This window comes from Herpailurus yagouaroundi, unplaced genomic scaffold (genome assembly GCF_014898765.1).
Source record: "Herpailurus yagouaroundi ecotype Mexico unplaced genomic scaffold, PumYag 188, whole genome shotgun sequence".
NCBI lineage: Eukaryota > Metazoa > Chordata > Mammalia > Carnivora > Felidae > Herpailurus > Herpailurus yagouaroundi.
The window spans coordinates 23,279,477-23,307,272 of record NW_024412419.1 but is presented as its reverse complement, the minus strand read 5'-3'; the positions used below and the strand labels follow the sequence as shown (position 1 = coordinate 23,307,272).

The following is a 27,796-nucleotide window of genomic DNA, read 5'->3' as shown; positions in this document are numbered from 1 at the left end:
GCCACCCCCAAGGCTCCCCTGCTCACTCAGCTCGGGCTCCTGCCACAGCTTGATTTAGGAACGCTCCAGCACTGTTTTCTTTCCCGGTACCAATAGAGAAGCCCCTTAGGTTAGGGTTGAATTCGCGGAAGATGTCTGGAAATAAAAAGAAGAGACATGCTTAGTAACTACCCCGAAAACAATCTTCACATTCCTTTGATAAGTGCCAGTGCATGTTAGGGACAAAGAACCCTCACCCTTCAAGCTCTTAACCTTACTGTTGACTCAGCCCAGAAAGAAAATGTCCAGCAGGCTGGTGCTTAACCACATGGGCAACACACGTACATTGGTGTTTCATGAATTATTGTCATGAATAAATGTGAGTCTGGGTCTGGTGCCTCTCTCATGCATTTTTCTTTTTGTTTTCTAGATATATAATAATTTTTTGAGATAGAATTCATACACCATGACATTCACAACTTAAAGTGCAGTTCAATAGCCCTTAGTCTATTCACAGAGTTGTGCAACCATCAACATAATGGACTTTAGAACATTTTCATCACCCCCAAAAAGAAACTCTGTGCACACGAGTCACTCCCCATTCCCTCCAACCCTGTGGCAACCACTAATTTACTTTCTCTCTGTGTAGGTTTGCTTATTCTATACATCTCATATAAACGGAATCATACAACATGACTTCTGTGGCTGGCTTCTTTCACGGACCATGTTTTCAGAGTTTATCCATGTTACAGCACGCATCAGCACTTGATTCCTTTCACTACTAAATAATATCCCACTGTATGGATAGACCACATTTATCCATGCATCCTTTGAAGGATTGGGATTGTTCCCACTTTTTTGGCCATTATGAATAATGTTGCTACGAACAAGTTTATTTTGTGTGAATTTCTCTTGGATATACATTTACGAAGAGAAATGTTGGCTCCTATGGTAACTGTTTAAACTTTTGAGGAACTTACAGACCTTTTTTCAAAGCATCTGTGTGATTTTATGTTCCTGTCAGGAGTGTAGGAGGGTCTTAATTTCTGCACATCCTCACCAACATTTATCTTTTTAAAAATAACAAATATAGTGGATGTGCAATGGTGCCTCATTATGATTTGGTTTGCTTTAATGGCTACTAATGTTGAACATCTTTTTATCTACTTATTGGTCATTTGTGTATCTTCTTTGGTGAAATGTCTATTCAAATTGTTTGCCCTTTTTTTTTTAATTTTTTTTCAATGTTTTTTATTTATTTTTGGGACAGAGAGAGACAGAGCATGAACGGGGGAGGGGCAGAGAGAGAGGGAGACACAGAATCGGAAACAGGCTCCAGGCTCTGAGCCATCAGCCCAGAGCCCGACGCAGGGCTCGAACTCACGGACCGCGAGATCGTGACCTGGCTGAAGTCGGACGCTTAAGCGACTGTGCCACCCAGGCGCCCCTTGTTTGCCCATTTTTAATGGACCCAAATCAAATTGTCTTATTATTGAGTTTTGAGAGTTCTTTATATTTTCTAGATATAAGTTTCTTAGCAGATATGATTTACAAATATCTTCTTTCCCTCTTTGGGTTGTCTTTTTACTTTCTTGAGGGTATCTTTTGAAGCTCAAAGGTGTTTAATTTTGTCCCATCTATTTTTTTTCTTTTGTCATTTGTGCTTTTGGTGTTGTGTCTAAGAAGTCTTTGTTTAGCCCAAGGTCATGAAGATTTGCTCCTATACTCTCTTCTAAGGGTGAATTTTAGCTCTTACATTTAAGCCTATTATCCATTTGGAGTTCATTTTTGTATATGGTGTGAGGTAGGAGTCCAACTTCATCATTTTGCATATGGCTATATACTTATCCCAACACTATTGAAAAGACTATTCTTACCTATTGGTGTTGGCACTCATGTTGAAAACGAGTTAACCATAAGTATGGAGGTTTATTTATGGACTCTCAATTCTATTCCATTGATCTATATGGCTATCCTTATGCCAGTACCACATTGTCTTCATTATTGCAGCTTTATAAGTTTTGAAATTGGGAAGTGTGAGTCCACTGGATTTGTTCTTTTTCAAAATTATCTTGGCTAGTCTGGGTCTTTTAAATTTCCATATGAATTTTAGAGTCAGCTTGTCTATTTAAGCAAAGAAGCCACCTGGAATTTTGATAGAGATTATATCAAATCTGTAGAGTAATTTGGAGGATGTTGCCATCTTAACAGTATTATATCTTCTGATCCATGAACATGGAACGTCTTTCCATTTGTTTAGGTCTGATTACATTTCTTTCAGCAATGTTTTGTAATCTGAAAAGTATAAAGGATGCACTTCATTTGCTGAGTCAAGAATGCAATAGAACCTACACAACACAGATGTACTGAACTCATTCCTTGGAGACACTGTACCCAATGGATAGAAATTACTCTGGGGGGGGGGGTGCCTGGGTGGCTCAGTTGGTTGAGTGTCTGACCCTTGGTTTAGGCTCCGGTCATGATCTCATGGTTGGTGGGTTCAAGCCCTGCATCAGGCTCTGCGCTGACAGTGTAGGGCCTGCTTTGGATCCTCTCTCTCCTTCGCTCTGCCTCTCTCTCTCTCAAAATAAACATTCAAAAAAAAAAGAAAGAAAGAAAGAAAGAAAGAAATTACTCTGATTTCTACTCAACAGAAGGAAGAGCTGTGAAATCACCAGAGCAATCTGCAAATAGAATGGATTCTCCTAGGTTTCCCATTACAGGGGGAACCCAGCATAGGCCAGCTAGCTACTTATCATGAATATCACAGAAAAGCATTACACATTGTTTCGAGCAAGAACTTGCTGGTGCATGCAGTTCCCTCTGCCAGGAATGTTTCATCCCCTTTCCTTACCTGATGAATTCTATTTCTTAAAACCCCTTTCAGAAGGCACAGTTAACCATCTTCTTATTTATTTTCCCCTAAACATTGTACATAGCTATCATTATCGGTATATGTGTCTGTCTTTAGGGAGACATGTCCCCAAAGAGATTGTGATGATGTCATGAGGGCAAGAGCCTTGCTTTATTCTCCTATTTCCCAAGCATCCAGACCTGGAGTATCTTCAATTAAATTGAAGAGGGAGGCGAACCCAGGTTCTGTTCTGACCTTATGTTCTCGTAAATCTTCGAACACATTTTCATGCAGTTATTTCCCTGTGGATTACCCAGTTACTTCATACTGTTGTGAGGAAGAGTCTGAACAGGCAATGGTCTGCTGCTCAGCCAAGTATGGACTCTACCCTGGGGGTGACACTGTCTCAGTCCTTTGTAAATCACTGTAGTGAAAGATCCAATCACCTCATCCACGATAATAGCGTGGGAATCAGGAAGCCCAGCAAAACTGATGTATACGCAGGGCCAGCTCACAGCCCAGTCAATCACACTCACAGAAGCAACCCAAACCACCTCCCCTAGCAGTAAAGACAGGGAGGACACGTGTCACAGGACTGTACCTATTTCAATGCACCAGAATTTGCAAATAGCAACACAGATAACCATACATGAAGCCCAATCGGTCCTGCCTAGGTGGAGATCAAGCCATCTCCATCACCAAAGTCTTGGTGCCTTAAACCTCAAAGAACTCCTTGCCTTCCAAAGATATGTTACAAAGGGATAATTCCAAGAAAAGTAAATGAGAGCAGGACCAATTAAGTTCCTCTCAGGCAAAAAAACAAATATTATTAGCTGGAAGATCTGAAGGGAAAATAATTGTGACATTTAGTGAATGCCTACTTTAAGAACAAGCACTGTGGTGTGCATGCGCTAAGGAGAATAAAAAGACATATCAGACCAGACCATTCAGAGAACATAGTTCAGGCTTAAAAAAAAAAAAAAAAATTATTCCAAGCAGGCTGCGGGTGAAGTGATTCAAGGAAAACATCAGGCCCCCAATACGGCTGTGTTTGCACAGCCTGCACAAACTACTGCTGTGGTGGTGGCTTGTTTCCTAGTGACACTCAGGGATGCAACGTCTTTGTATACAGTGGTGATTAATGGAGCCCAAGCCCAGATCAATGCCTCCCAGAAAGGTGCTCTGCTCAGAATGACAGGCAAAACAGAGATGGGTTTACTTTCCTTCTTTCTGAAATCATTTCCTAAGAATGACTTACACTAAGATTTAGCCTGAGGTCTCTTCTCCCTCTCTTCCTTCCTTTTACAGATACAATTTCTCTTTAAAAAGAAAGAGAGGGAGAGAAAGAGAAAAAAAAGAGAAAGAGAGAAAAACAGAAATTAGGAAAAGAAAGAAAAGAAAAGAAAGTAAAAGAAAAGAAAAGAAAAGAAAGGAAAGGAAAGGAAAAGAAAAAAGAAAAGAAAAGAAAAGAAAAGAAAAGAAAAGAAAAGAAAAGAAAAGATCTCTCAAAGGCTTTCATGATGTTCATCAGAGACAGGCGACCGCCTCGGGGACGTTGCGCCCCCTGGTGAACGTGGCTGAGTCCCGCCGGCCGGCTCCCTGCCGAGCCCGCGACCGCCGCCAGGAGGCGCTGCTGAGCCGCACAGGGCCGAGCCCGGGCGATCGCGTACTCACTTGCGAGGGTGGTGACGCTGCTGAGGTTGTGATCGCCGCCGACACTGTGGTGGAACAAAAAAGAAAACCGAGGTTGAAAATGCCATTGATGCCAAAACACCTCAGACACTCCCAAGACAGGCCTTTCTTCTGAGAGACACCCTGGGGGCTTGGAGCTTGTCATTTCCTCATTATTTCCAGTAGAAAAACAAACCGGAACATAGCAACTCCTCTTTTTGTCCCCACAAACCAGAACACCCAGAGAAGAAACAGATTTAAATGGCACGGTGACTGCGATGATTTTTTTTTTTTAATTTTTTTTTCAACGTTTATTTATTTTTGGGACAGAGAGAGAGACAGAGCATGAACGGGGGAGGGGCAGAGAGAGAGGGAGACACAGAATCGGAAACAGGCTCCAGGCTCTGAGCCATCAGCCCAGAGCCCGACACGGGGCTCGAACTCACGGACCGCGAGATCGTGACCTGGCTGAAGTCGGACGCCCAACCGACTGCGCCACCCAGGCGCCCCTGCGATGATTTTTTTTTAACTTCGAGCACTGACGTTGGGACAGGGGAACAAAGTGGTCCCCCTTTGCCCCTGTTTTTCTAAAGGGAAGGTGAGCGTTCCTTGGATGCTGAGCCAAGTCGCGCCCCACTCGCCACTGCAGCTGGGTACGGCTGTTATTATTGAAAACACAGCGGAAACGTTTGCCCTCGTCATTCTGTTCCTATTTGGCTTGAAAAAACCTGCTTTTAAAGCGTGTCTTCTAGAGAGAACCCATCTTCTAAGCTGCTTCTAAAATTCCAAGCAAATCAAAGTTGGATGGGTTTCTAGGCATGAGAATATACAACATTCCACAGTTTATTGGATTCCCTGCTTTTCCATATCCCCTCATTCTCTGCCAAGTACATCTGAGAACGTTTAAAAGGGTCTCAAATGTTTGGGGTTTAATTCTGTGCAACATCGCAAGGGAGGATGTCTGGGATTCAACACTCAGGGTCAGTCTGGTACCAGGGATGCCAAATTCCGGGCTGAGGAAACACCAGACCTACCCTCTCATGCTTGGCATGAGCCGGGTGTTCAAATCCCGAGTCCTGCTCACTGCAGCTTGGGGCAGCCTGGGTTTGATTACAGCCAGAGCAGGAACAAGCCTGCATGAAGCAGTCACCATGGGGGAATGTGCCAGATTAGGGGTCAGGAACCATCTGCTCTATTTTTTGCCCTTTTATCATCTGGCTGTGTGATCTTAGATAGGTTACTTGTCCTCTCTGAGCCTTGCCTTCTCATCTGTAAAATGAAGGCCCTTTAATAACGATACAAACTTCCATTTATATCTACTTTGCTGGATGCTTAAACTCTCTCTATTCCTCATGACAGTGCTCAGGCTGTATTATTATCCCTGCATGGAAGATAAAGAGACAAGCTCAGAGAGGTTGAGTAACTTGCTCAGAGTCGCACAGAGTCAGGCAGCCAGGATTCAGGTACAACTCCGGTTCCAAAAGGCCACTGTCTCCTTCTGAGCCTACTCCCCAGAGAGAGAAATGGAAACTAGAGAAGCTTTTCAACCCAAACATTTATGTTCTTTCTCTCCCAAACTCGGCCTGTTCAAGCCTCAGTTCCTGTCCTGGGGAATGCAGTGGTTCAGGGGAAGCTTACAGTCCTTCCTCAAAGTAAACCAGAAGCTTCTGTTGAAAAGCACTAGGTGGCTCATGTGTCTGCTAGAAGAATTGTTCTCCGTGATGCTCAGGGGTCCTCCCCTGCCCTGCAATGAAAGGGTCACTCAGCGTCTTGCCACACCCTCACTCACCTCCAGGACAGGCCTCGATACTGAGTCAAGACATCCAAGATGTCCCCAGGCTTTGATCCAGCCCCATTACCTGCCTGAGAGGGAACATCAAGAGGTGAGTTTCCCTGCCCCCTCAGCTGGAAGGTCCGTGTTCTAGTTGTGGCTGGGAGCACCTGAGCACTCCCTAGAATCTAGAGTGTAGACAGTGCCCTGTCTTTTTTTTTTTTTTTAATGTTTATTTATTCTTAAGACAAAGACAGAGCATGAACAGAGGAGGGGCAGAGAGAGAGAGAGGAAAACACAGAATCTGAAACAGGCTCCAGGCTCTGAGCTGTCAGCACAGAGCCCGACGCGGGGCTCGAACCTACGAACTGTGAGACCGTGACCTGAGCCGGAGTCGGACGCTTAACCGACTGAGCCACCCAGGCACCCCTACCCTGTCTCGATATGCATCTACCTTTACAGAGATGAGTGAGAGCTCCCACTGGGAACCCTGGTGCCATCCACCGCTTGGCCTCACCCTAAAAAACCCGGCCCAGACCAAGACCAAGTGCTACAGGCTAGCAAAATGGCTCTGAAAATCAGACTGCAAGTGTCCACTTTTCAAAAGGACCCATTTCTGGGTCCCATCCACCTCCTTTTGAAAAGTTGTGAAATAGACCATAAAAGGAAACATATCACAATCCTTTGAAATCAACGTATCTCCTGTATGTACAATTTTAAAAATAGTAATACAATGCCGTGTACCTACCCTTAAGCTGAAGAAAGACACGGTCTTTTAAAACTTCAATCTGGGCACGCTCTGCAGATGCGTGGCCCTTGCCTAAAGTGTGTCATTTCCAAGCAGGGCCATTGCAAAGGTCATGCTGAAGACGGGCCTCTGAGGCAGGCCAGGGGGGAGGCTGGCCTCCATGGGAGACCCTCCAGGGTGTGACCCCTGCTGTCTGGTGCCCAGTTCTCTGCCACCTGCCATGTATGTCACACTCCAAAGTTTGCCTCCCAGGAAGTCCTGAACAGCTATGCTGATTCTTGAGGACTGCTTCTCCCAAGAGCATCTTCAAGCAGACCAGCAGGTCAGGGGTCAGAGGTCAGGTGTCGGGGGGAGCTACCAGGCCACATCCAGCAGGAAGTGCTTGGGATAAGCAGTGCTAAGGACCAGCCTGCCTGTTCTTCCGGAAAGTTACAAGCAGTAGGGTGTTTGGGGTAAAGAACCACTGAGGGGTCATGGAGGGCACAGCCACAGTACAGGGACAGGCTTCTGGACTTGGAGTCAGGACTCATGAGTGCTGGTCCTGGTCCAGTGCCTGCAAGCTATGCAGTCGTGGGCACTCAGTGCACCTACCCGGCCCCGTCTTCTTTTTGGGTTAAGTTTAAGGTAAGTCGTGTTTCGGAAGATTGTATTGAGGATGTCGATGGGATAGATGAAATGCTAATGAGCCACAGACATGAAAGGTGTCTACTGGTCTTTGGGGAAGATTCTCCTGGAGGCCCTGAGTTCTACGGACCCAGAGAACAGCAGCTGGATGCGTCTGGAATGGGCCACTAGTAAATGGAAACTTGTGTCCGGGAACCTCTACCCCGTCTCTCAAAGGACCTGATTTTGCTTTCATTGGATAGCGCTTTGCAGGCCTGAGGGGTCATCATGGAGCAGCTGCAGAGATGGGCTGGCATCATTCTGAGTACCTCGTCTTCCTCTGCCCCCTGCCCCCCACCCCATTAACGCCTGCTCCCGCCTAATCCTCTCTTCACCCTCCTTTGACTTCCTGCATGACCAGCGCCGGGTCTTTGAAGGAGCCCCACACTGTGTGTGAGACCTAGTCCAATCTGCCCAATGCTACCAGGCTGTGAGACTTGGGCTGGGTCACTTCTGTCACGGCTGCTCCCTCTGAGGTCCCCCCACTTCCTGCTCGCTCATTCATTCCAGCGTCGGGAGAGGAATACTGAGGTTAGGATGGACATGGGGACCGGAGAGGGGCGGGAGATGACCACGGTCGTGAGAGTTCCTCTCTCCGGGTTCTCCCATTAATCCAGATCTCCTCCCCTGCCCGCTCCTCCCACAGTTGGGGTAACTCACCGTGAGAGAGTCCCCCAGGGCTGCGATTACCTTGATGTCAGCCAGCTTCAGCCTGTGAACTGAGAACGCACACACCAGTTAATGCAAGACAGGGGTTCTTATCTCCTCTGAAAGTGAGCGATCTTCCAGGAAAACAGAGAGAAAGTCCATTTGTAATTGTAATTCAGCTTGGGCAGAGATACTAAATCTGTCACAAGCCTGTCATAAGGCCGTGGATCCTGACTGTTATCTCTTCCTTGGAGCACTTGCACATGGGCTCAGGACCTAGGAGGTGGACCCAAATTTCAGAGGGGATTCTGGGGCCTTTGGTGAAACCTGGTGCCACAAGGTGAGCAGTTACCCTCAGGGCCTGAAACGGCTCCTGGCAGTGTGGTCTGGGAGCCAGGCAGGAGTTGGCGTGGAGATGTAACCAACACTTAATCTATTCCAGGATCTGTTGATAATGAAGATAAAATTTTATACCATCCTGTTAAAAAAAAAAATCAGCTCAGAGGCGCCTGGGCGGCTCAGTCGGTTAAGCGTCCGACTTTGGCTCAGATTGTGATCTCATAGTTCGTGAGTTCGAGCCCCACATTGGGCTCTGTGCTGACAGTTCAGAGCCTAGAGCCTGGAGCCTGGTTTGGATTCTGTGTGTCCCTCTCTCTCTGCCCCTCCCCTGCTCTCTCTCTCTCTCTCTCTCTCAACAATAAGTAAAATGCTAAAAAATTAAAAAAAAAATACTCAGTGAAAACAATGTTCAAAGGGATCTCCAGGTCCTGGCTCCTTCCATGGAGACATCTTGTCTACCTCACCTCCATACCATCTGCAGATGAGAAGCTGCCACTCCCACTGAGGATCTGCTCTCATTGGAAAAGTAAAAGTCCCTGCCTCTTCTAATGACAGCATGCAAACGAACACATACATAATTGTGAATGTGCGTATGCAAAATATATAGATTAGTGATCCTCAAATTTAAGCGTGCATCAGAATCATTTGGGGAGCTTGTTAAAACGCAGATGGTCGGTTCCTACCCTCAGAGTTTCTGCTTCAGTAGGTCTTGGGAGGGGGTGGGGTAAGGGTATGTGGTTAGAAGAACAATATCAAATCACAAAGCCAGCTGCACACATTAGCACACATCCATGGGGTTGAGCCCGAGGACTTTAAAATGACCTCTTCTCAAAGAAATTGGGCTATGGGTAAAAAAAGGCAACCCAACAGAAAGTAAGACCTCCTTCCCTCAACTCGAGAGGGCTTATTTTAGTTGCTGGTGATGACAGCCAATCACTATATTCTTGTTGCCATAATGTATGATAGCCACAGTGAATGCTGTGAACACTTGCTAGGGGGCAAAGGTTAGGGGAAATCTTTGAAGCTGATAAAATGTGGAAGCGATGGGCAGATTTGCTTCAAAAGCTCATTATAGTTTGCTAAAGAGGCAGCTGGAACTGGTCATCCTGCCGCCTAAATTTGTAGCAGACAGAAAGGAAACGTACACACATGTGCATGCATGTGCACATCTGTGTGTGTGTGTGTGTGTGTGTGTGTGTGTGTGTATGTATATGTGTAGATAGATCTGAAGGATTTCCTTTGAGAGATAATAAACCAAACCAAGACTATGTGGGAGGGGTCTGACTTATCTGGGATTTTATTAATATAGAGCCCGACAGGTTTCATTTGTTTAACATCCTGCAGACCTTGATTTGAGCTTTGTTAATATCATCACGCATGACAAAGACACAGCCTGGAAACACAGCAAAGCACTTTAGCAATTGCTCTCCTTGGGGAAAGAACTACTTAGAGATAAGATTAAATTTATGTGGGCTGATTAGCTAAACATTATCTGGTACAAACTGTCCACCACCCTGAAATGAGTTGATAAATACATCAATAACTCATCAAGATTTCTACAGAGGGGGCCTCTTATCAGAAGGCCATCCAAGCTATGATGAAATATCACGAATGGTAAAAAAATGGTAGACTATAGAATGAGGAGAAGACTTGACACTTTGGAGCTTTGTCTTGTATGCCGCAAGAGCTTAAACCACGTGCAGCCGTAATCTGACAAGAGCAGCTTTCCTCACAATTGTCAGCTAGGGCCACCCGGCTCCTGTGCCCTCTGATTCTCAGGACTTATGCTAACTTATGTTAACAACGGTGCTAAACTGCTGGCACCATGTTAGAACCTTGTTTGTGCCTTGGAAGTACTTCAGTGTGAGTTTGTATGAAGCAATCTGTGCCTTAGGGAGCACAGGGGCTCAAGCAATGTGCTAAGTTGAATTACAGGCTAAGTTAGTGACTCTGTGTCAGAGACCTTACAGCTCTCAAAGCTTTAAATGATGGGCACTGCAGGGAAGGGAAATACCTATGCGTCCAAGTGTCTTTGGGTGATTTTGAACATGCTCAGGGGACAGAGCAAGGGGACAGGTGGGCTGTTATTCCCTGTGGGGCATCAGTGCTTCCTAGTCATAGATGAGGTTAAACCACAAGACCCATGAACAGGTGATGATTACAGAAACATCTCCAGGGTCATTGCAGTGCTGGGTCATAACAGAGTGAAACCCTTAATGATCTCCCAGTTCTGTAACTAGGGCATTTTTCATATCAGCTTTTGAGTAGCTCATTTTAGTCAAATGGGTATAATAAAGAACATCAAGGACTTACAAAGGAGCCAATGTCTTAAGTGAATGAACTGTTCTAGATTTATACTATTGGTGACAGTGGCATATAAATAGCTTTGTAGTTCTCTATTTTCAAATACTGTGAATTTCTCCCCCAGCATGGAATTAGCAGCTTGACATCAAGATAGCCAGCTTGAGTACAGAGCCAGGAGCCACGTCCCCCGGCTCCGTATTGTTACTCTTTTGTTTGCAAAATGCTACTCTTTTTCTCACTGGGAAAACCTTAGGTCAGCTGCCAGGCCCAACATATTTTTCTTAGTTACCCCAACTGTGTTAGGGGCAGACCATGGGGTAATATAAAATGATGCAAGTATGTGCAAAGTTAGAAAGCCCACAGGAGATAGCACTTAGAGAGAGCATGTATGCACTGACTGGGAAGAAAACTCGGCAGCTTTTATTTATTTATTTTGCTACCAAATACCAATTAGTTATAAAAAAAAGTTATATCAACTCTCTATATCTCATTCCAAAAGGCTCACAGATTGGAGGAAGAGGTTCATCACCTGTGGGCCCCAGATGGCATGAGTGAGGCATCCAGGTTGCCAAGGGCTGTGGCCTATTGATGAAGGCAGTGCCCTATATTGAGACATCACTTTTGGTTAGTTATATGTATCTGTGGATGGTTGAAGAGAAACACTAGGGAAGGGCACACGGCAGGTTTTTGAAAAGAACTCTGAAGGCAAAACAGTTATTTTATACAGAGTCTTAGTGAAAAATTGCTTTAATGGCAGATACCTTGATCTAGTTGGATTTAAAGATCTTTTCCAACCCTGAGAACTGTTGGTTTGCTACATTGGAAATACTCATTAAGATTAATTCAGCGAGGGGCGCCTGGGTGGCTCAGTTGGTTAAGTGTCTGACTCTCGATTTCAGCTCAGGTTATGATTTCACAGTTCATGGGATCAAGCCCCATGTTCGGCTCTGTGCTGACAGCGCGGAGCCGGCTTGCAATTCTCTCTGCCTCTCCCCTGCTCACACTTGCTTGCGTGCTCTCTTAAGATAAGTAAACATTAACAAAATTAATTCAGTGAACATTTACTGGGCTCCTATTATGTGCTGAGTCATTGGAGATATAGAGATAAGACAATCTGCTCTTTTTTTTTTTTTAATTTTTTTTCCTTAATGTTTTTATTTATTTTTGAGACAGAGAGAGACAGAGCATGAGCAGGGAAGGGGCAGAGAGAGAGGGAGACACAGAATCGGAAGCAGGCTCCAGGCTCTGAGCCATCAGCACAGAGCCCAATGCGGGGCTCGAACTCACAGACGGTGAGATCATGACCTGAGCCGAAGTTGGACGCTCAACCGACTGAGCCACCCAGGCGCCCCGACAATCTGCTCTTTTGAGTATGCATCAGATACCATCATCTCAATCAGAAATTGCAAACATGATCTCCAGAGGAGTGAATGACCTCACCAGAAATAGGACAGTTGTCAAGAAAAACTAATAATGTGGCCCTGTGCTAACTCTCTTTTAACTACCTCAACAATCACAAGGATGGTTAAAATGTCCATTCGTAGATCACACGTGCTAATGAAATGTGTTTTTTATTATTGCCCAGTTAGCAGTGGTCATTTTCCTAAATGACACCTTTCAGGCAGGACTCAGAAGGGCAGGCCCAGCTCACATTTAGGATGGCCGTCACCCAGTTGGAGCGAGAGAGCATTTTGGTTCCATGCCCACTTGGTTAGATCGAGGAGACCTAAATGTACCTATTTGCTTATTCAGACGGTCCCTATCACTGGAGTATCTTCGATCTCAAGGTCTTAAGATTTCTTGTGCTTCCATCTTCAAATGCCAATAAACACAATAATCTTCAGGGTCAGAGGATAAAGAAAAGGTTCACATTTTATCTGCTTTCAGATGTTGAGATACGTTCTAAGGGATTGGTTATCATTATGACAGGAACATAATCTGGAAAGATTGCAAAATACTTTATAGTTCATCCTCTCAGAATGATAAGATTAAAAAAGGGATGGATATCATTTCTCTGTAAAGACTGGCGATTAAAAAATTCAAATTCTCTCTGTCCCTATACATGCAAATGCATGGACATACATATATACGTACATCTTTGTGTTTTTGTTGTCAGACAGCCTGTGTAGGAAGCTGATAATTTGTTTCTGCTGCTAGAGTTCTGCTAGTAAACTAACCAATAGGACTAAGTTGTCACCAAGTATGAAGGGGATAAAATCTAAAGATTAAACACGCACGAGCGCGCGCTCTGTGTGTGTGTGTGTGTGTGTGTGTGCCTGATCTCCTATTCCATTGTTCTGCAACTTAGAACAAGAACCAGTTACAGACTGAAGTTTGTTACAAACATTTTAACTTACTTGCCATTCATGTGGCTTAATTTGAGCGTAGAGAGCTAAGACCTGCATGAAAGGTAGGCTGACACTTTGTTGTTCTACTAACGCTCAGCAAAAGAAAACAGTCTGACGACAAAGATGTGCATCCCTGAAAGAACCCTGCTAGGCGCTGTGACATCTTCAAACCTAATTTTCTGTCTTGGAAGGCACTTAGGAGGCATTCGACAATCACCTAATAATCAAGTGAATGACTCAATGAACAAAGGAGTCGCCCTCTAGGACCAAGCAAGGGAACCTATCGCACTGTTGCAGGAATGCTCCTGCGCTGATGGGGTCAGTCCTACAGGTCAACGTACAGCCTCCTCCCTGCAACCCCCGCTCCATGACCTCCCATGGTCACATGCACACAGCCATCACTCTCAGACAGGCTCATCTAGAAGAAACGATTTAGCCCTTAGCCGGCCCCTTTCTGGGAGGATGTCACCTGGAACATTCCACGAGTTTCATTTTCACGGCCCGGCAACAGTCATTTTGGAAATACTGAGAAGCAGTGAGAACAGCACGTTTCTAAGATGGTGTGCTTTCCTGTTCCGTGCAGTGTAGGAGTGCCTCCTGCCTATGGCTCTGACGTATGGACCGGTTATTTCTGCCTCCTGCTTAAAGACTGTTTTGTCTTTTGGAGAAAAAATTCACTGGTTCGTTAAGGCTCCACGGCAGAGGGACAATGACAGCAGCGCACTCAACTCATCCTGGGCTCTTCGCAGGACAAGACGTGGTACACAGTTAACGCTTAATCAATGCTTTCTGCTACTGGTGTTATCATGTTGTAGCTCAAGAACAATCAAACACAGACACGAACTTCCAAACACACATCAGGAGCTACTTCCATTGTCCTTGGAAAAAAACCCCCTCTGATGTATCCCAGACTGTGTGGAAAGCCCGTTAAGGTTGCCCTTATGTTGATGATTGCGAGCCTCAAATGAGGTTAAAAATTGCTTGATTTGAGCCATGTACCTGAAGTGGGAATCGTGTTGGAGGGGTCCTTGTCAGGGCACCTGATTTCCATTGCATCTGTCACCTGAAATGAGAGGCACAGAGAAGGAGAAATGGATCTTGCAACATAGGAAATTGGGTGAGAAGTGGGGCCTGTATTTGGAAAGCACCCCTTAGTATAGAAAGCTAGGTATCCCTTAAGATCCCTCCCTCTCTATGAACACTCACATCTGAGTGTCCACAAAATCCTTTCCTAAATGTTCCCCATCCTGTCGCCTCCCCTCTAGTGCCTTGACCTTCATCCAGGCCTGTGTTACTTTTCAAAAATAGGTTTTTTTTTTTAATGTTTATTTATCTTTTTTGAGAGAGAGAGAGAGAGAGAGAGAGAGAGAGAGAAAGAGAGATAAGGCTGAGTGGGGGAGGGACTGAGAAAGAGGGAGACACAGAATCTGAAGCAGGATCCAGGCTCTGAGCTGTCAGCACAGAGCCCGATGCGGGGCTCGAACCCACAAGCTGTGAGATCATGACCTGAGCCGAAGTCAGACGCTTAACCCACTGAGCCACCCAGGTGCCCCCTCAGGCCCGTGTTACTTCTTGCCTGGAATATTACAGCATCTACAGCCTTCAGTCCTGGGGGCTTCCTCCCCAGCCTTCTGAACCCATAGAGATGATGCTCTCCCTCTCAGCATAATATAACAGTGTCACCACCACCCCCACCCCCGCCCAAATTCTTAGTGAAAGCAGGGAGTTTTGTTTGTTTTGTGTACTGTATCCTCGGAGCCCAGAACGGTGCACAGTGATGCTCAATAAATATGTGTTGGTTGAAAAAAAATACATTTCTGCTGTATTAACATCCGCACAAAGTTCATCCCCCTTGGCGCATCCTAAGAGGACCCTGACATTCTAAACCACCAGCTCTGGACCCAGCTCTCACGCTCTCCATGCCTCTGCCCGAGTCTACCTCCGTTCCCCCCCTCACCCTCCCCTCCCTCCACGTTCCCACACGCCCATCCACCGGGTCACCCTTGGCCATCCTTCAAGGCTGGGGTTGTTGGTCTTCTTTGGGAAACTATGTCACCTCTCTCCCGTCAGTCGCTTCCTCTGTGTTCCCAGAATACCCACGGAAACTTGAATTAGAGTCATGCCGCGACTGCTGATTGGCTCCACGAGGCTGAGTTCCTTGGGACGAGCAACGGATTTTATCTGTGGCTTTATCTCTTATGCCCGGTATTCCTCTGCCCACCCAGCCATGTAGCCATTCAACAAATAGTGATGAGCCCCTGCTCTGAATCCCTGCTTGCATTCTAGTGGCACACAGAAGGCTTTCAATAAACGTATCCTGAGGGAATGTGTCACTGTCTCCTACCAGATGACAAATACTGGCAACGCTTGTATAGAACTCAGAGCGTACCGACACCATTTCACGTACTTTCCGCATATGAGCTTATCATTAGTAACAACTCTGTGAGGTGGGGCTGTGACTAGCATGTCACAGAGATGGTAAGTGCCTTGCTCAATGACACAGAGCCAGTAAGTGGAAGAGCCTGGATTTGAACCCCAGAGCGCCCTGCTGCCTCTCAGGTATATCCTCACGCTGAGGTATCGGTTAGAACGTGAGGGACATGATGATAAATCAAGAGTCTTTCCTGCTGTGTCTCTCAGGCTTTGTGCTGGGGACCCAGGCCGTCGTCTTTGCCGCTGGCGGGGAGGGTAGTAGGAGTGAATTCGTCTCAACTCGTCTCGGTCCGCAGTCCTCTGAGAGTGAGGACATCAGCCTTGAAGTGCTTCTCAGCTCCCCAGAGGAGTGCAGGGTGCCCTATCTCATCTTGACAGGAAAGATCAGAGAAGGACTCCTGAGACAAGCACCAAGGGAGGCGTGAGGAGGCACGAGGCGGCCCCCACGGGCGTGCGCCAACTTCGAAGGCCTTCTGGCCTCCATGCTGTCTGGTTTCGCGCTTCACCGCATTCCTCTGCTTTTTCTTAACTTTCTCCTCAGATTAAGCCCTCAGGTGAGTTCAAAAGGACTCGTCGGTGATTTGGGGAAAGCCTGAGGATTCTTGGTTTATGTCAGAAGAAAACAGGGAGCAGGCAGTGCTGAGCACCCCACCACGCCCCATGAAGCCTCAGGATGCTGGTTGCTGAGGCCGTTCTAAAGACAGAGATAGGGGTTAAGGGTCCGACTTCGGCTCAGGGCACGATCTCACGGTTTGTGAGTTCGAGCCCTGCATCGGGCTCCGGGCTCTGGGCTCAGGGCCTGGAGCCTGCTTTGGATTCTGTGTCTCCTTCTCTCTCTGTCCCTCTTCCACTCACGCTCTCTTTCTCTCAAAAGGAAATAAAGATTAAAAAAAAAAAATCAAAGACAGGGATATAGGGCTGGCCTGCTTCAAGCACGAACGGGGCGGTCACACACCTGACCCTTTGACCCTTCCCCGTGGGCTCATGGGGTTCCAGGGAACCACGTAGAAACTTCCAAAGACTCGGCAAGGGGTACCGCCCCTGGTTCATGTTTGTCAATCACAGAAAACCCGAGCCTACCTCAAGCTCCTCAGGAGATTTTAGCAGCCTGGGCAGGTAGTTGCTGTTCTTGTAGGTGAACAGAAAGGGATTCTCCTGCAGAGGAAGGTAATACGTTATAATCATGACCCAGAAATCTGTATCGTTTAACCACCAGGCTTTCTCACACAGCAATGCCTTTGGTCAGTTTGGAACGCTCACAGCATCCTTGAAATGATGAGAAAACCATCATCTGGCTTTTCTTCTCCCGTGCTGCTCGTTAGTTCTCTGAGAGGGCTCACTAATGCTTTGAAATGTCCCCTTTGCCACAGTCAGCATCTCCTGCTTGTACTGGAGTTTCATGCTACCAGGCAAAGTACATACATTTCCACAGAAAGGGAACTGAATTTTAAGCTTCCTGGCAGCCAAGGCAAAGAGGGAAACAGGGCAAATGATCTAATTCCTACAGCCCAGTAAAAAAACAAAAACAAAACAAAAACAAAAAACAGAAAACCCCCAAAAAACAACAACAACAACAACAACAACAAACTTACCAGTTCAGTAAGAAAGCCCAAAACCGGACTCACATTAAATGATAAAAAGAATTCTAGTGATTTATGTTCGGTGTTCCTTTTCTCATTCATTTACTCAGCAGCACTAATTCTATGCCTACTACATGTCGGGCGCGTTATTCAAGATGCTCATCCTCACATTTGGGACCAGGTAAGCTGTGGCTTTGGTCCTAGGCCCTCCACAGGTGTGGAAGGGGCCTCAGTGCCGCGGACACGGCTCTCCTGACCCGCCGGTGTAAACCTTCAGCGTGTCAGGTGTGCAAAGCTGTGCCCAGCCTCGAAGAGCCAACCCAAGCCTCTGATGGGGCTAATGTCTCATCCAGGGAAGACCCCACTTCACAGCAAAGCCCACTTCTTCGTGGCCCCATCTCGGTCCCCAACTCAGCAAAGGATTCCCTCCCGTCCCCAGTTCTGGCCTACCTGAGAGGGACATTTCACCGGACTTCCCTCTCGTGCACTGAATGGCTCATCTTTCTGTCCTGCTGGCTCCATCTGGAAAAGGAGGTGATCTTTAGAACAGAGAAGTCTTGCATAGGTGGCCGCATCCTGGGGTGCCAATGACAGAGACTCATTTGCCCAGCATCTCTCAGAGTGTGACCCTGGGCCAGCTGGCGGCACCAGCATCACCTGGGGACACATTAGAAATGCAAATCTCCAGGCCCAACCCAGACCTACTCAAGTCAGAAACCTTGGGGTGGGGTCCAGTGCCGTGCATTTGAACAAGCCCTCCAGGAGGTCCCAGTGCAAGCCCCGGGTGAGGCCCAGGGCACGGGAGGATTCAGTGATGCCCAGCCCACCCCTCCTGATGTTACCGAGAGAGGCATGGAATGCCAGACAGGCTGAGCTGGGACTGGGACCCCAGCGCTGACGAAACTTCCCTCCGAGAGGAGAGCATGCACCCTCTCCCCTCGGCTCCCCTTTCCGTGGCGTGTAAGCCCGCGTCCAGGAGGCAGGAAGAGCCTCTGTTACCTGAACACTGCTTACGTGGCCGTGAGTGAGACGAGCTATGGCTTCTGGCTCAAGTCCTAGGTCTTTAATCAGAGGAACAGACGTGGGGCACAGCCCAGCCCCCACTCCCAAACAACTTGAACATCTAGCGGTTCGGCAGTGAGCAATGGTGGGCTCAGTGCTGATCTAGGCAACTACTCAAATGATAACCGGAGCCGGTGGAACGGCGCCATCCAATAGTGTGCGTGTGTCAGCAGGGGCCCCAGCAGGTGATAAACCGATGTGAACACACTCAAGGGCACACGGGAAAGTGAAGGCAGTTGAAGAATTCAGTGGGGGGAAGGCTTTCTTTTTTAAGTTCCTTTTGTTGGGGCGCCTGGGTGGCCTAGTCAGCTGAGCCACCACCGACTCTTGGTTTTGGCTCCGGTCACAATCTCAGGGTTTACGAAATCGAGCCCCACATTGGTCTCTGTGCCGACAGCATGGAGCCTGCTTGGGATTCTCTCCCCCTCTCAGGCTCATGTGTGCTCTGTCTCTCTCTCTCTCTCAAAATAAACATTTTTAAAAAGTTCCTTTCATTATCTTTAAATGCTTATGATACATAAACTCTTGAAAGATACCACAGCTTCGAGAGAAGACACATTTCCTTTTGCACCGCTATTTTCTCCCATTTGGGAACCTCATGTTCACGGTCAGCCCTACTGCCCACAGGTACTAGACTCTTGGGCACCTTTGTCCCTCCCCTCCCTTCCAATGACTTGACAAGAGGCAAGAGGCTATGGGATGGGGCGCTCTGTCTGGCTCAGTCACAGGCTCCGCCATCCTCCACGAGGATTTTAGATTCTTCAGCAATATCTTATCCCAGCATCTCGCCATAAACAAGAACCAGGGAAAGAACTTTACCCTTCTTGGGATTAGCTCTTCACCCAAATGGACAAAGTCAGATAAGAGGGTATAATTGACCTTTTGTAAAAAGGGTGGCAACCTTTTAGCTCAGAGGCTGGAGGAGGAACTGGGGTCCCTACCTTCTTTCAGATTTATTCTGATGGTGGGCACTCCTGGAAATGGGAGGTCCCGCCCACAATGTTCAAGGTTGCTCTGAAAGGGAGTGTTCAGTGACCCGGTGTCAATCTGGCCTGCCTTCTTCCCTTCTCCAATCTCTCAAGAATGTCATCAATAAGAGAGTCTGGAAAGAAGCTCTGAGAGAGCCACACTTTAATAATTCTGGTAGAATGGATATAGCAGAGCCCATTTTTTAAGGACCTTAAAGAGAGGAAATTCATAGGCTTGAATAAACACTTTCCTTTAAGAGCCTTTCCTCAAATGTCTCTTTATCAGTCTCCTACATCCTTCCCACTCCTTTAATGCCCTTTACACCTGCTTGGACCCTCTACCCTCCTCTGTGCTCAGGCAGCATGGAGAATGAGGCGGCCAGGCCAAACATCCCCTCCCACTGTCCCTCCGCCTGCCACCCTGTGCCCGTGTACAAGTTCACATGCACTCCAGGGACAGTGGGGGCTGGTCTCTGTGCTCTCGCTCCACACCTCAGTCCTGGAATCACCCACATCTCTTCTCCACAGCCTCCCTGCCACACTGGAATTAACTGGAATGTGGGAGGGATGACCTTAGGCATTCTCTCCCGGGAGAATTCCCACTCAGCTGAGCAATTCCTGAGGGAATTTCAGGGCTTGGCATGCAGTGGGGGTCTGTGATTGCTGGAAGGATCCAGTTCCCCAAAGGTGGGTTTCTTCAGAACTAGTGTTGCATAAGAATCGTCAGAAATTACTGAGGAGGCGGTGATGGGGGCAGAAGGGACCAAGGGAATGAATTATGTCTTCACAAAATCCCCCAGCTTTGTGTCAGGAGCTCAGCGGCAGTCTGGGGGCACGTTATGCTGGGGCGGTTCCAGGAGTGTTTCAGAAGTGGGGCTGCTCTCTTGCAGGTATCTGCAACTTTCCCTTTGCTGGCCCTCACTCAGAGCTTACGTGTACCCTGGGGCCTGGCCAGGGAGAACAGATGCGGGGCTGGCCTGCACAGCCACCCCCACTGTGGTGTCTGGGGGCATCGTGGGGAAGAAAAGTGCTGGAACTTGGGCCCCTGTGGTCACAGCGATTATGTTGGACCCTCTCTGCTCCCCACATATGAGAGTGGCCCTCATTCCAGACCCTCTGTGTCTGTGAACGTGGCCTTGGATAGACCTATCCGGCTTTCATCTCTGTGGTCTCAAACCCAACACAGCAGAGACTCAAGGAGATAAAGGCAGAGACACGCCTGCCCTCTTTGTGTCCCTAGGAAGACACAAGAGTGAACCCAAGGGTGAACCACTCGTGCGTGCTGCTAAAGGCCTCTAAGGCTCACCGAGGGTCATCACACACCTCTGGCAAGGAGGGAAAAGAGAGGCCTAGAAAGACCACACGATTCACCTCGTGCTACAACCAAAGACACAGGTGTAACTGGAACTCAGGGTTTCTGGCTTTTTACCCAGTACTTTTGCCCAGACCTGGTCGATTCCTCGTTTCTTACGCACTAACCCATGCCTGCAGGAGCTGTCCACTCACTCTCGCGGCTCTGCTCACTCTGGGAGCCACGGATGGTCTGGCACGTCACCCATGAGGAAGCCAGGAGAGTGACACATCCAGGGAAGCCCCTCTTTCTCTGCTGGCCTGGCTGCCCGGACCTCGAGAACGCTCATTGGGAAATAACTGGGGGTTGGTTGGACAGGACTGAGTGGGGGTAACTGCCCACCCAGGAAAGCTGCCTCCTCCTCCTCGGAGCCCTTGTGACACCTACTGTGTCATGGTCCTTTGGCCTGGAGTCTGTTCCCATCTGTGGGCCTGCTCGGCCTCATCCTTATCCGCACCCTCAAGTGGGTTGTAGGACACTGTGGTGCCGGGTGCCCGTGTCAATGTGCAGGATGACACTCAGGCTCAATAAAGGCAAAGATTGTCACTGTTGCCCCTGCCACCAATGACGACCAATAGCAAGGTGAAGGGGTAGAGAGGGAGAAGGAGAGGGAAGAGAGGGAGGAAGTGTGTGGAGGGGAGGGAGGGGAGGGAGGGGAGGGGGGGCAGGGAGGGGAGGGAGGGGAGGGGGGGAAGAGGAGGGAGAGGAGGGAGAGGATCCTTTCCCTGGATCTGTTCTTTCTGGCATTCAGGGTACATTATTCCTTCTCAGGGCCTCCTTATCCTCAGGTTTCCTCTCTTATCAGACCAGCCTCATACTGCCCCTTGCCAGTGCATTGGCTCTTCTCTTCTCCATGCCCTTTGCTCAGAAAAGTCCTTTTGCCTGGGAATGCCCACCCTGACCTCCTCCCACACACCTTACAAAGCCATTTGGAATCCTGTCCCCATGGGATCCTCCTGACCTCTCGCTCCTATCGTTGTTGGGTACACAGTCCAGCACATCACTGCTGGCTGAGGTCAAGTTCACTCTTGTTCTTCTGGGTTGCCTGACCTTTCCAGCTACACCCTAGGTTCTATGAGGGCAGAGGTCACCTGGTGTGTGTCCTGTATCCTCCTAGGACCCAGCCTAGGGTGGGGCATGTTGTAGGTGCCCTTGTGTTGCTTGGGGGAAAGCGGACGTAGGAGGAGGAGGTTTGGCTGAGCTGGAATCAGTCCTTCTCCCCCAGAGAGAGGGTGGAGGGGGCTTAGCTCCTGCAGGAAGGGTCACATTCCTATTCTCTGCTCTTCACAGGAGATGGGCAGCGAAGTGGTTTCCTGGGGGAAATATCCTGCCCAAGGGTCAGGCCCACTAAAGGATCTGTATTCAAAGAAATCAGAAAAGAAATCATTGCCTTCTCCAAAGGGGAGTGTGAGTTCCTTGCCATGGGCCACCTGGGGACCTTGCCTACTCTCCTTGTTCCTGGCTAACGTGTACCTGTGTGTGGGCTAATGAAGGCAGTGGCTCACGGTCTCAGCACAGCAAACCAACTGAGGAAAGGGAGAGAAGTTTCCTAACCAAGAACAGGGACAACCAAGTTCCCATCACTAGAATTCTAAAACTAGGGCAACTTCGATGGAGAAAAAAATGACAAAGTCAGGTCTCCGTCCAGTGCCCTGGAAACGTTCACAGTTTTGAGGTTCTATCCCACCCACTGACTGAGCCCAGCTGGCCCTGGGGGACTTTCGTAGTCTGGGGAAAGCCTGTCACAGGTATAGTAAGAAGGGCCAACGCGTGGTGAGTCCTCACTGAGGGCCAGTAGGGCCAGGAATAAGCCGTGCACAGGACACGTGTGGCGTCAGGGGTTATGAAAAGGGTTTTGCAGAACGGGAGCTGAGACCTTGTATTCACACGGGTCATGAAGGGTGGAATTAGGAACAGAAGCCAGGTCTTCTTCATTCACAGTCCACGCTCATCGCAGCCACCGCCCTGTGCCTTTGAGCCACACGATGGTGAGGGAAACCTGGGCTGGAACTACTATGTGAGCCCAATCCACAAGCAAAGTGGCCTGTGCAGACGCGGAGGAGATGCCCGTGCCTCTGCGAAGAACAGGACCGCGGTAGCCCAGCCCCGGATGGGAAGGTGAAACTCCCAGGAGGTCAGACCTGGGCTGTCAGCAGGTGCGCGCAGGGCCCCTGGTGGCTCAGAGTCATCATCCGGGGTCCTGCGGGCAACCCGGAGCCCCTCCGTCCGAGCAGGGGGCACGGTGGGGGGGGGGGTGGCGCTCCTGCTCCCCTTCTGGAACCCCCCCCCCGGCCGGGCAGCCCCCCCCCCCCCCCACCCCGCGACCCCCAGCCACTCACTATGCTGCTCCAGAGATTCAAGGCGACTGTGCTGGGATCCTGGAGTGGTTGTTCCCCCTGAAACGGAACCAAATAAGAACCTGCTTTTGCCCCTTAGGATGGGGTGGCCTGCCGCACACTTTGAGCCTCCCTGGCAGAGATGGCGTGGCCCGCCAGACTCTCTCTCAGCCCCAAGTGCCACCATTACTGGTGGGCACTTAAAGGACCCTGTCTGAGGTCAGGCTCAGAGGTGAGGGTCTGCAGGGGCAGGTCGAGGGTCTGGCCGCTCTTCCCTATCATCGGGTTGTGCTTATGGCGCTACACGGCAGGAGGAGCAGGTGACAGGGAAGTGAATCATGTGTGTTCTGAGTGGGGGTGGGGGATGGGAATGATTACTCCTCCCTCTCATTTCTAACCACTATCTGGACATCCCTGAAGCCCTAGAGGGGGCACAGGGACTCCAACAGGCAGGATCCAGGAGCCTGGAGGGAGGGACCATCCCAGATGCTAAGGCCTCAGAGACCTTGCCGAGCGTGCATGAACCCACCATGGTGCTCATGGTCTGGGCAGCCCCCGGGGGGGGGGGGGGCAAGAGGCATTTGCCCAGTGACCTGGGGGAAGGGTGGGGGCAACTCCAAGTCCTCTCCCTTCCAGGGATGGGTGTAGGGTGTGCAGAGGGAGGAACGTGGTGTTCTGCCCTGAAAATTCTATCCCGAATGGTCACAAGAGCTCGGAGGAGCCGAGGGCTTCCCAGACACAGGTGCCGCTCTAGGCTCCATATGTGTATTTATTCAAGCAATCCTGACAATCACCCTAGAAGGAGAGGATATTAGTAATGGCCCTGAACCCGCAGATGAAGAGCCAAGGCACACAGGGTGCAAACAACTCACCCGAGGTCACACAGCTGGCCCATTCCAGAGTCAGGACCTGTCTGGCCGGTAGAGTCCATGCTCTACCTCTGGGCTGTTGTGCCTCTAAGAACCCGCCTCATGGGGCCACCCAACCCCGTGGCAAAACCGCCAAGAAAGTAGACGAGAGTACCGCGGCATTTCTCCCCCGGCACACGCTGGGCTTGCGGAAGCCCGGCTTCTGTGGAGGGGAGAGGGGCGGGGGGAGGGCTGGTCCCACCTCCTCACAGCCCCCCTCACTCACCGAGGGTAGGGTCTGGTAGAAGAAAGGCTGGAAAACCACTGCGAAGGACTCCTCCTTGTTGTACTTGCTGGAGGCCAGGAGACGGTCCCAGCTCTCCTGAAGGAGGGAGCAGAGAGGTGTGCCACCTGAGTCCCGGCAAGGCCAGGCTGCCCCAACCTCCCACCAGGGAGTTCGGAGCAGGTCCCCGGGTCAGAATCGCCCCTCTGTGCGGTTCTGAATGACATGCTTTTTGGAAGCTCCCCCTGGTCTCACACTTTGGGGCCCTTTGATGAACTACATCAGGGTTTCGTTTTCCTCTGAAGCCTCAGCATCACGTAATACCAGAGATGAACCTGAAGTACATTCTCTGGGTGATCGTGAAGTGCACCCCAGCCCAGCACGAGCTGGGGCCCCCACGCTCTCCTCAAGGGCGGGGTTCCGTGGAGGGATGTGCTATTGACCACTCCAAAATTGTCGTTTCCAAAGTGAGAAGTGCCATATATGACTTCATATAGGGCTTTCTTCTTAAATAAAAACCATCATGTTAGAGGCGCCTGGGGGGCTCAGTCGGTGAAGCGTCCAACTCTTGGTTTCGGCTCAGGTCACGATCTCACGGTTTGGGAGTTTGAGCCCAACTTCGGGCTCTGTGCCGACAGTGAGGAGCCTGCTTGGGATTCTCTCTCTCCCCCCTCTCTCTCTCTCTCTGCCCCTCCCCACCCTCTCACAATAAGTAAACTTAAAAACAATTTTTTTTTTTTAAATCATCGTGTTGGGGCGCCTGGGTGGCGCAGTCGGTTAAGCGTCCGACTTCAGCCAGGTCACGATCTCGCGGTCCGGGAGTTCGAGCCCCGCGTCGGGCTCTGGGCTGATGGCTCGGAGCCTGGAGCCTGTTTCCGATTCTGTGTCTCCCTCTCTCTCTGCCCCTCCCCCGTTCATGCTCTGTCTCTCTCTGTCCCAAAAATAAATAAACGTTGAAAAAAAAAATTTAAATCATCGTGTTAACACGCATCAGGAGGAACTTGTGCTTTGAGCTGTTTGCTGGAAGGGACGATGGCACCCGCTGAGCCTTCCACGCTCCCTTGGGTCTCTTCTCTAAACCAGAATGCTCATCATTAGGAATCCTGACTTGCCCATGGGTTGTGGTCTGGGGAGCAAGCCCACCCTGGGCACCACCAGCTCACCGGCCAGGGACATGTGGTACAAGTGGTGATGACAATCAAAAGCATTTCAGAATGAATCTGCAAAATTCTCCTTGATCTTTTTTTTTTTCTAACTTTATTTATTTTGAGAGAGAGTGTGAGTGGGGGAGGGGCAGAGAGAGAGGGAGAGACAGAATCCCAAGCAGGCTCCGTGCTGTCAGCTCAGAGCCCGACACGGGGCTGAACTCATGAACGCATGAACCATGAGATCACGACCTGAGCTGAAACCAAGAGTCAGACACCTGACTGACTGAGCCACCCAGACACCCCTTGATCTTTTACTTTAGGTTCCACCACCGCCCCCGCCCCCCACCAGTAGTTAGTCCCCACTCTGCTCAAGAGAGTACCGAAGTATGGCCAGAAAGTGAAGGAAGGGTAGCTCTCTTTGGTCCCTGACTCTTAGTCCTGAATTTATGGAAGAAGTTCGACATGAACAAGTTTGCTCCCTCCTTGTTCCTACCACCCCCGTTCTCCTCCGGGATCACCTGTCCCTGTGGGCCAACAGCCAGTGTCTGAGGGTGGGCTCACCTGATAGGACCACTGTGTCACAACCTCGGAAAGCTTCAAGGTCTCCCCTGAGTATCTGCAGGGCTCTTCTGCGAGGCTGCCGGTTAAAACAAGCCAGAGATGAGAGCGTGGTTGCGATGTTGGCTATTCATGCTGTCCATGGGGGAAGAAGGGAGCTGGTGGGGGGACCCTGGAAGTTGCTTAGGGAGTACGGAAGGAAAAGTTGGAAGTCTTACAGGTGGAGGAGGAGGAGGAGGCACACGTCGGGGAGGACGAAGGGTAGGGTCGTTCTCATAGGACTGAGGGACACGAAGTGCCCGGTGCTGTGCCTGACACACGGCAGCCAATCAACAAAATGCTGGTTGCATTTCACTTCCCTTTTTACCTGAGCTGAGTCCCTTGGTGCCAGTGAGAAACTACCAGAGCCTCAGAGAGATCCACCAGGTTCACAAACGCTTTGGGGACCTAGGAGGATACGAGGGAGAAGGTGAGCATTTGCAAGGTCACCACCATTGCTGCCCTTGAACCCTTGGTTTGAGCCTGTTTGGTGTGTGGTTGAACACGGCAGGCCTCTCCTTGGTTAAGTACCTCCTCTGGGACGTGCTTGGTTGGGGTCTCTCCAAAGCTGCCGGCACTGCCACCGTGGAAAGGTGTCATTCACCATCTCCTGGGGGGGGCAGAACACTGCCCCACCACAGTGTCAACAGGGGAGTAGGACCTTGGTGGCAGCGGGACTGTAATCCTGACAGAAAAGCCGCCTCCCCGGGGATCATAGGGTTGGGGTGAGAGCCACAGAGCTCCCCTGCTCATCATGGTCAGGCCGGAAAGGGAAGGCCCTTGGGCTGTCACTGCCTCAGACTCAGAGGCCTTAGGAAAGAGGAGGGCCACTGAGACCCCAGTGCTCTATCCCTTCTTCTTCCAGAAGTCTCGCTCAGAACTCTTCTTGGATTGTGAAGAGCTATATACCTGACCCGGGTTTTTCTGAAAAGGCAAGAAGACTGGCTTCTCCACTTTGCTTTTCCCCTGGGTCTTGGCCTCCCTTCTGAGGCCACTTTCCCTGTCTCAGTGGAGGCCACTGGAGAATAAGCCGGAACCTGCCCCATCAGCCCTTGGAAGAGCAACTTCCTGCCGGCTGCCCGAGGAGTCTTTGGGGAAGGGAAACTCAGGGCCCGTGGTCCCGGGGAGCTGTAGTCTCACCTCCTGGTGCAGGTAGTCCAGCACTCCAGCTAGCTTGAGCAGACCTCCCGCTGCGTGCCTGTGCTGGGAGAGGAGAAGCGTGCTAAGGGCAGGTGGGGATGGGCCCAGGGGGCCACGGATGTGCAGGCTCCTGCTGGCCTGCCTCTTTCTCTCCCCACCCCCTATCGGAGTCCTTAAATCCAGGAATAATGGTGTTCCCCCTTTGGACCCGATTTTCTTCAGATACAACTTCTTCCATCAGCCTCTGGGAGGAAGTCTGGTCCCAGGTTTTTGCCCATTCTCTGACTTCCCCAACCCATCATCCACCAAGAAAAACCAGACTCTCTAAAATGGGAAGTTCCGTGTCAGGGAAGGGCAAACCAAGGTCAGGGCCCTTCCAAAGCTCTCAAGGAGGGAGGGGTAACCAGACTTATTCACAAAGACTGATGGAATCCCTTTTATTTTTTTAAGTTTATTTATTTATTTTAAGAGAGAGAAAGAAGGAGTCAAAGAGGACCGAGAGACCATCCCAAGCAGGCCCTGTGCTGTCAGCAGAGAGCCTGATGCAGGGCTTGAACTCCAACTGTGAGACCATGACCTGAGCCGAAATCAAGAGTCAGATGCTTAACCCAGTGAGCCACCCCAGTGCCCCCCCCCCCCCCCCTTTTTAAGTTTAAGAATCACTTTCATCTGAAGAAAATCAGGTCCAAAGGAGGAACACAATTACCGCTGGATTTAAGGACCCA

At 49.5% G+C, this 27,796-nt stretch overlaps 1 protein-coding gene across 5 annotated transcripts in view; it reads right to left on the bottom strand.

Annotated features, from left to right (window-relative positions):
* Positions 1-27,796, bottom strand: part of PLB1 (phospholipase B1) — a 144,180-nt gene that overhangs the window by 59,337 nt on the left and 57,047 nt on the right. For all 5 annotated transcript variants that reach the window (XM_040496388.1, XM_040496389.1, XM_040496391.1 and 2 more), the window contains 12 exons: positions 27,072-27,134; positions 26,260-26,339; positions 25,896-25,971; positions 24,190-24,285; positions 23,059-23,115; positions 17,789-17,860; positions 16,839-16,913; positions 14,325-14,388; positions 8,347-8,405; positions 6,294-6,367; positions 4,508-4,551; positions 27-135 (listed from right to left, as the gene is read on the bottom strand). In XM_040496388.1, the coding sequence (XP_040352322.1) occupies positions 27-135; positions 4,508-4,551; positions 6,294-6,367; positions 8,347-8,405; positions 14,325-14,388; positions 16,839-16,913; positions 17,789-17,860; positions 23,059-23,115; positions 24,190-24,285; positions 25,896-25,971; positions 26,260-26,339; positions 27,072-27,134 (869 nt within the window). The remainder of the gene's footprint in view (positions 1-26; positions 136-4,507; positions 4,552-6,293; positions 6,368-8,346; positions 8,406-14,324; positions 14,389-16,838; positions 16,914-17,788; positions 17,861-23,058; positions 23,116-24,189; positions 24,286-25,895; positions 25,972-26,259; positions 26,340-27,071; positions 27,135-27,796) is intronic.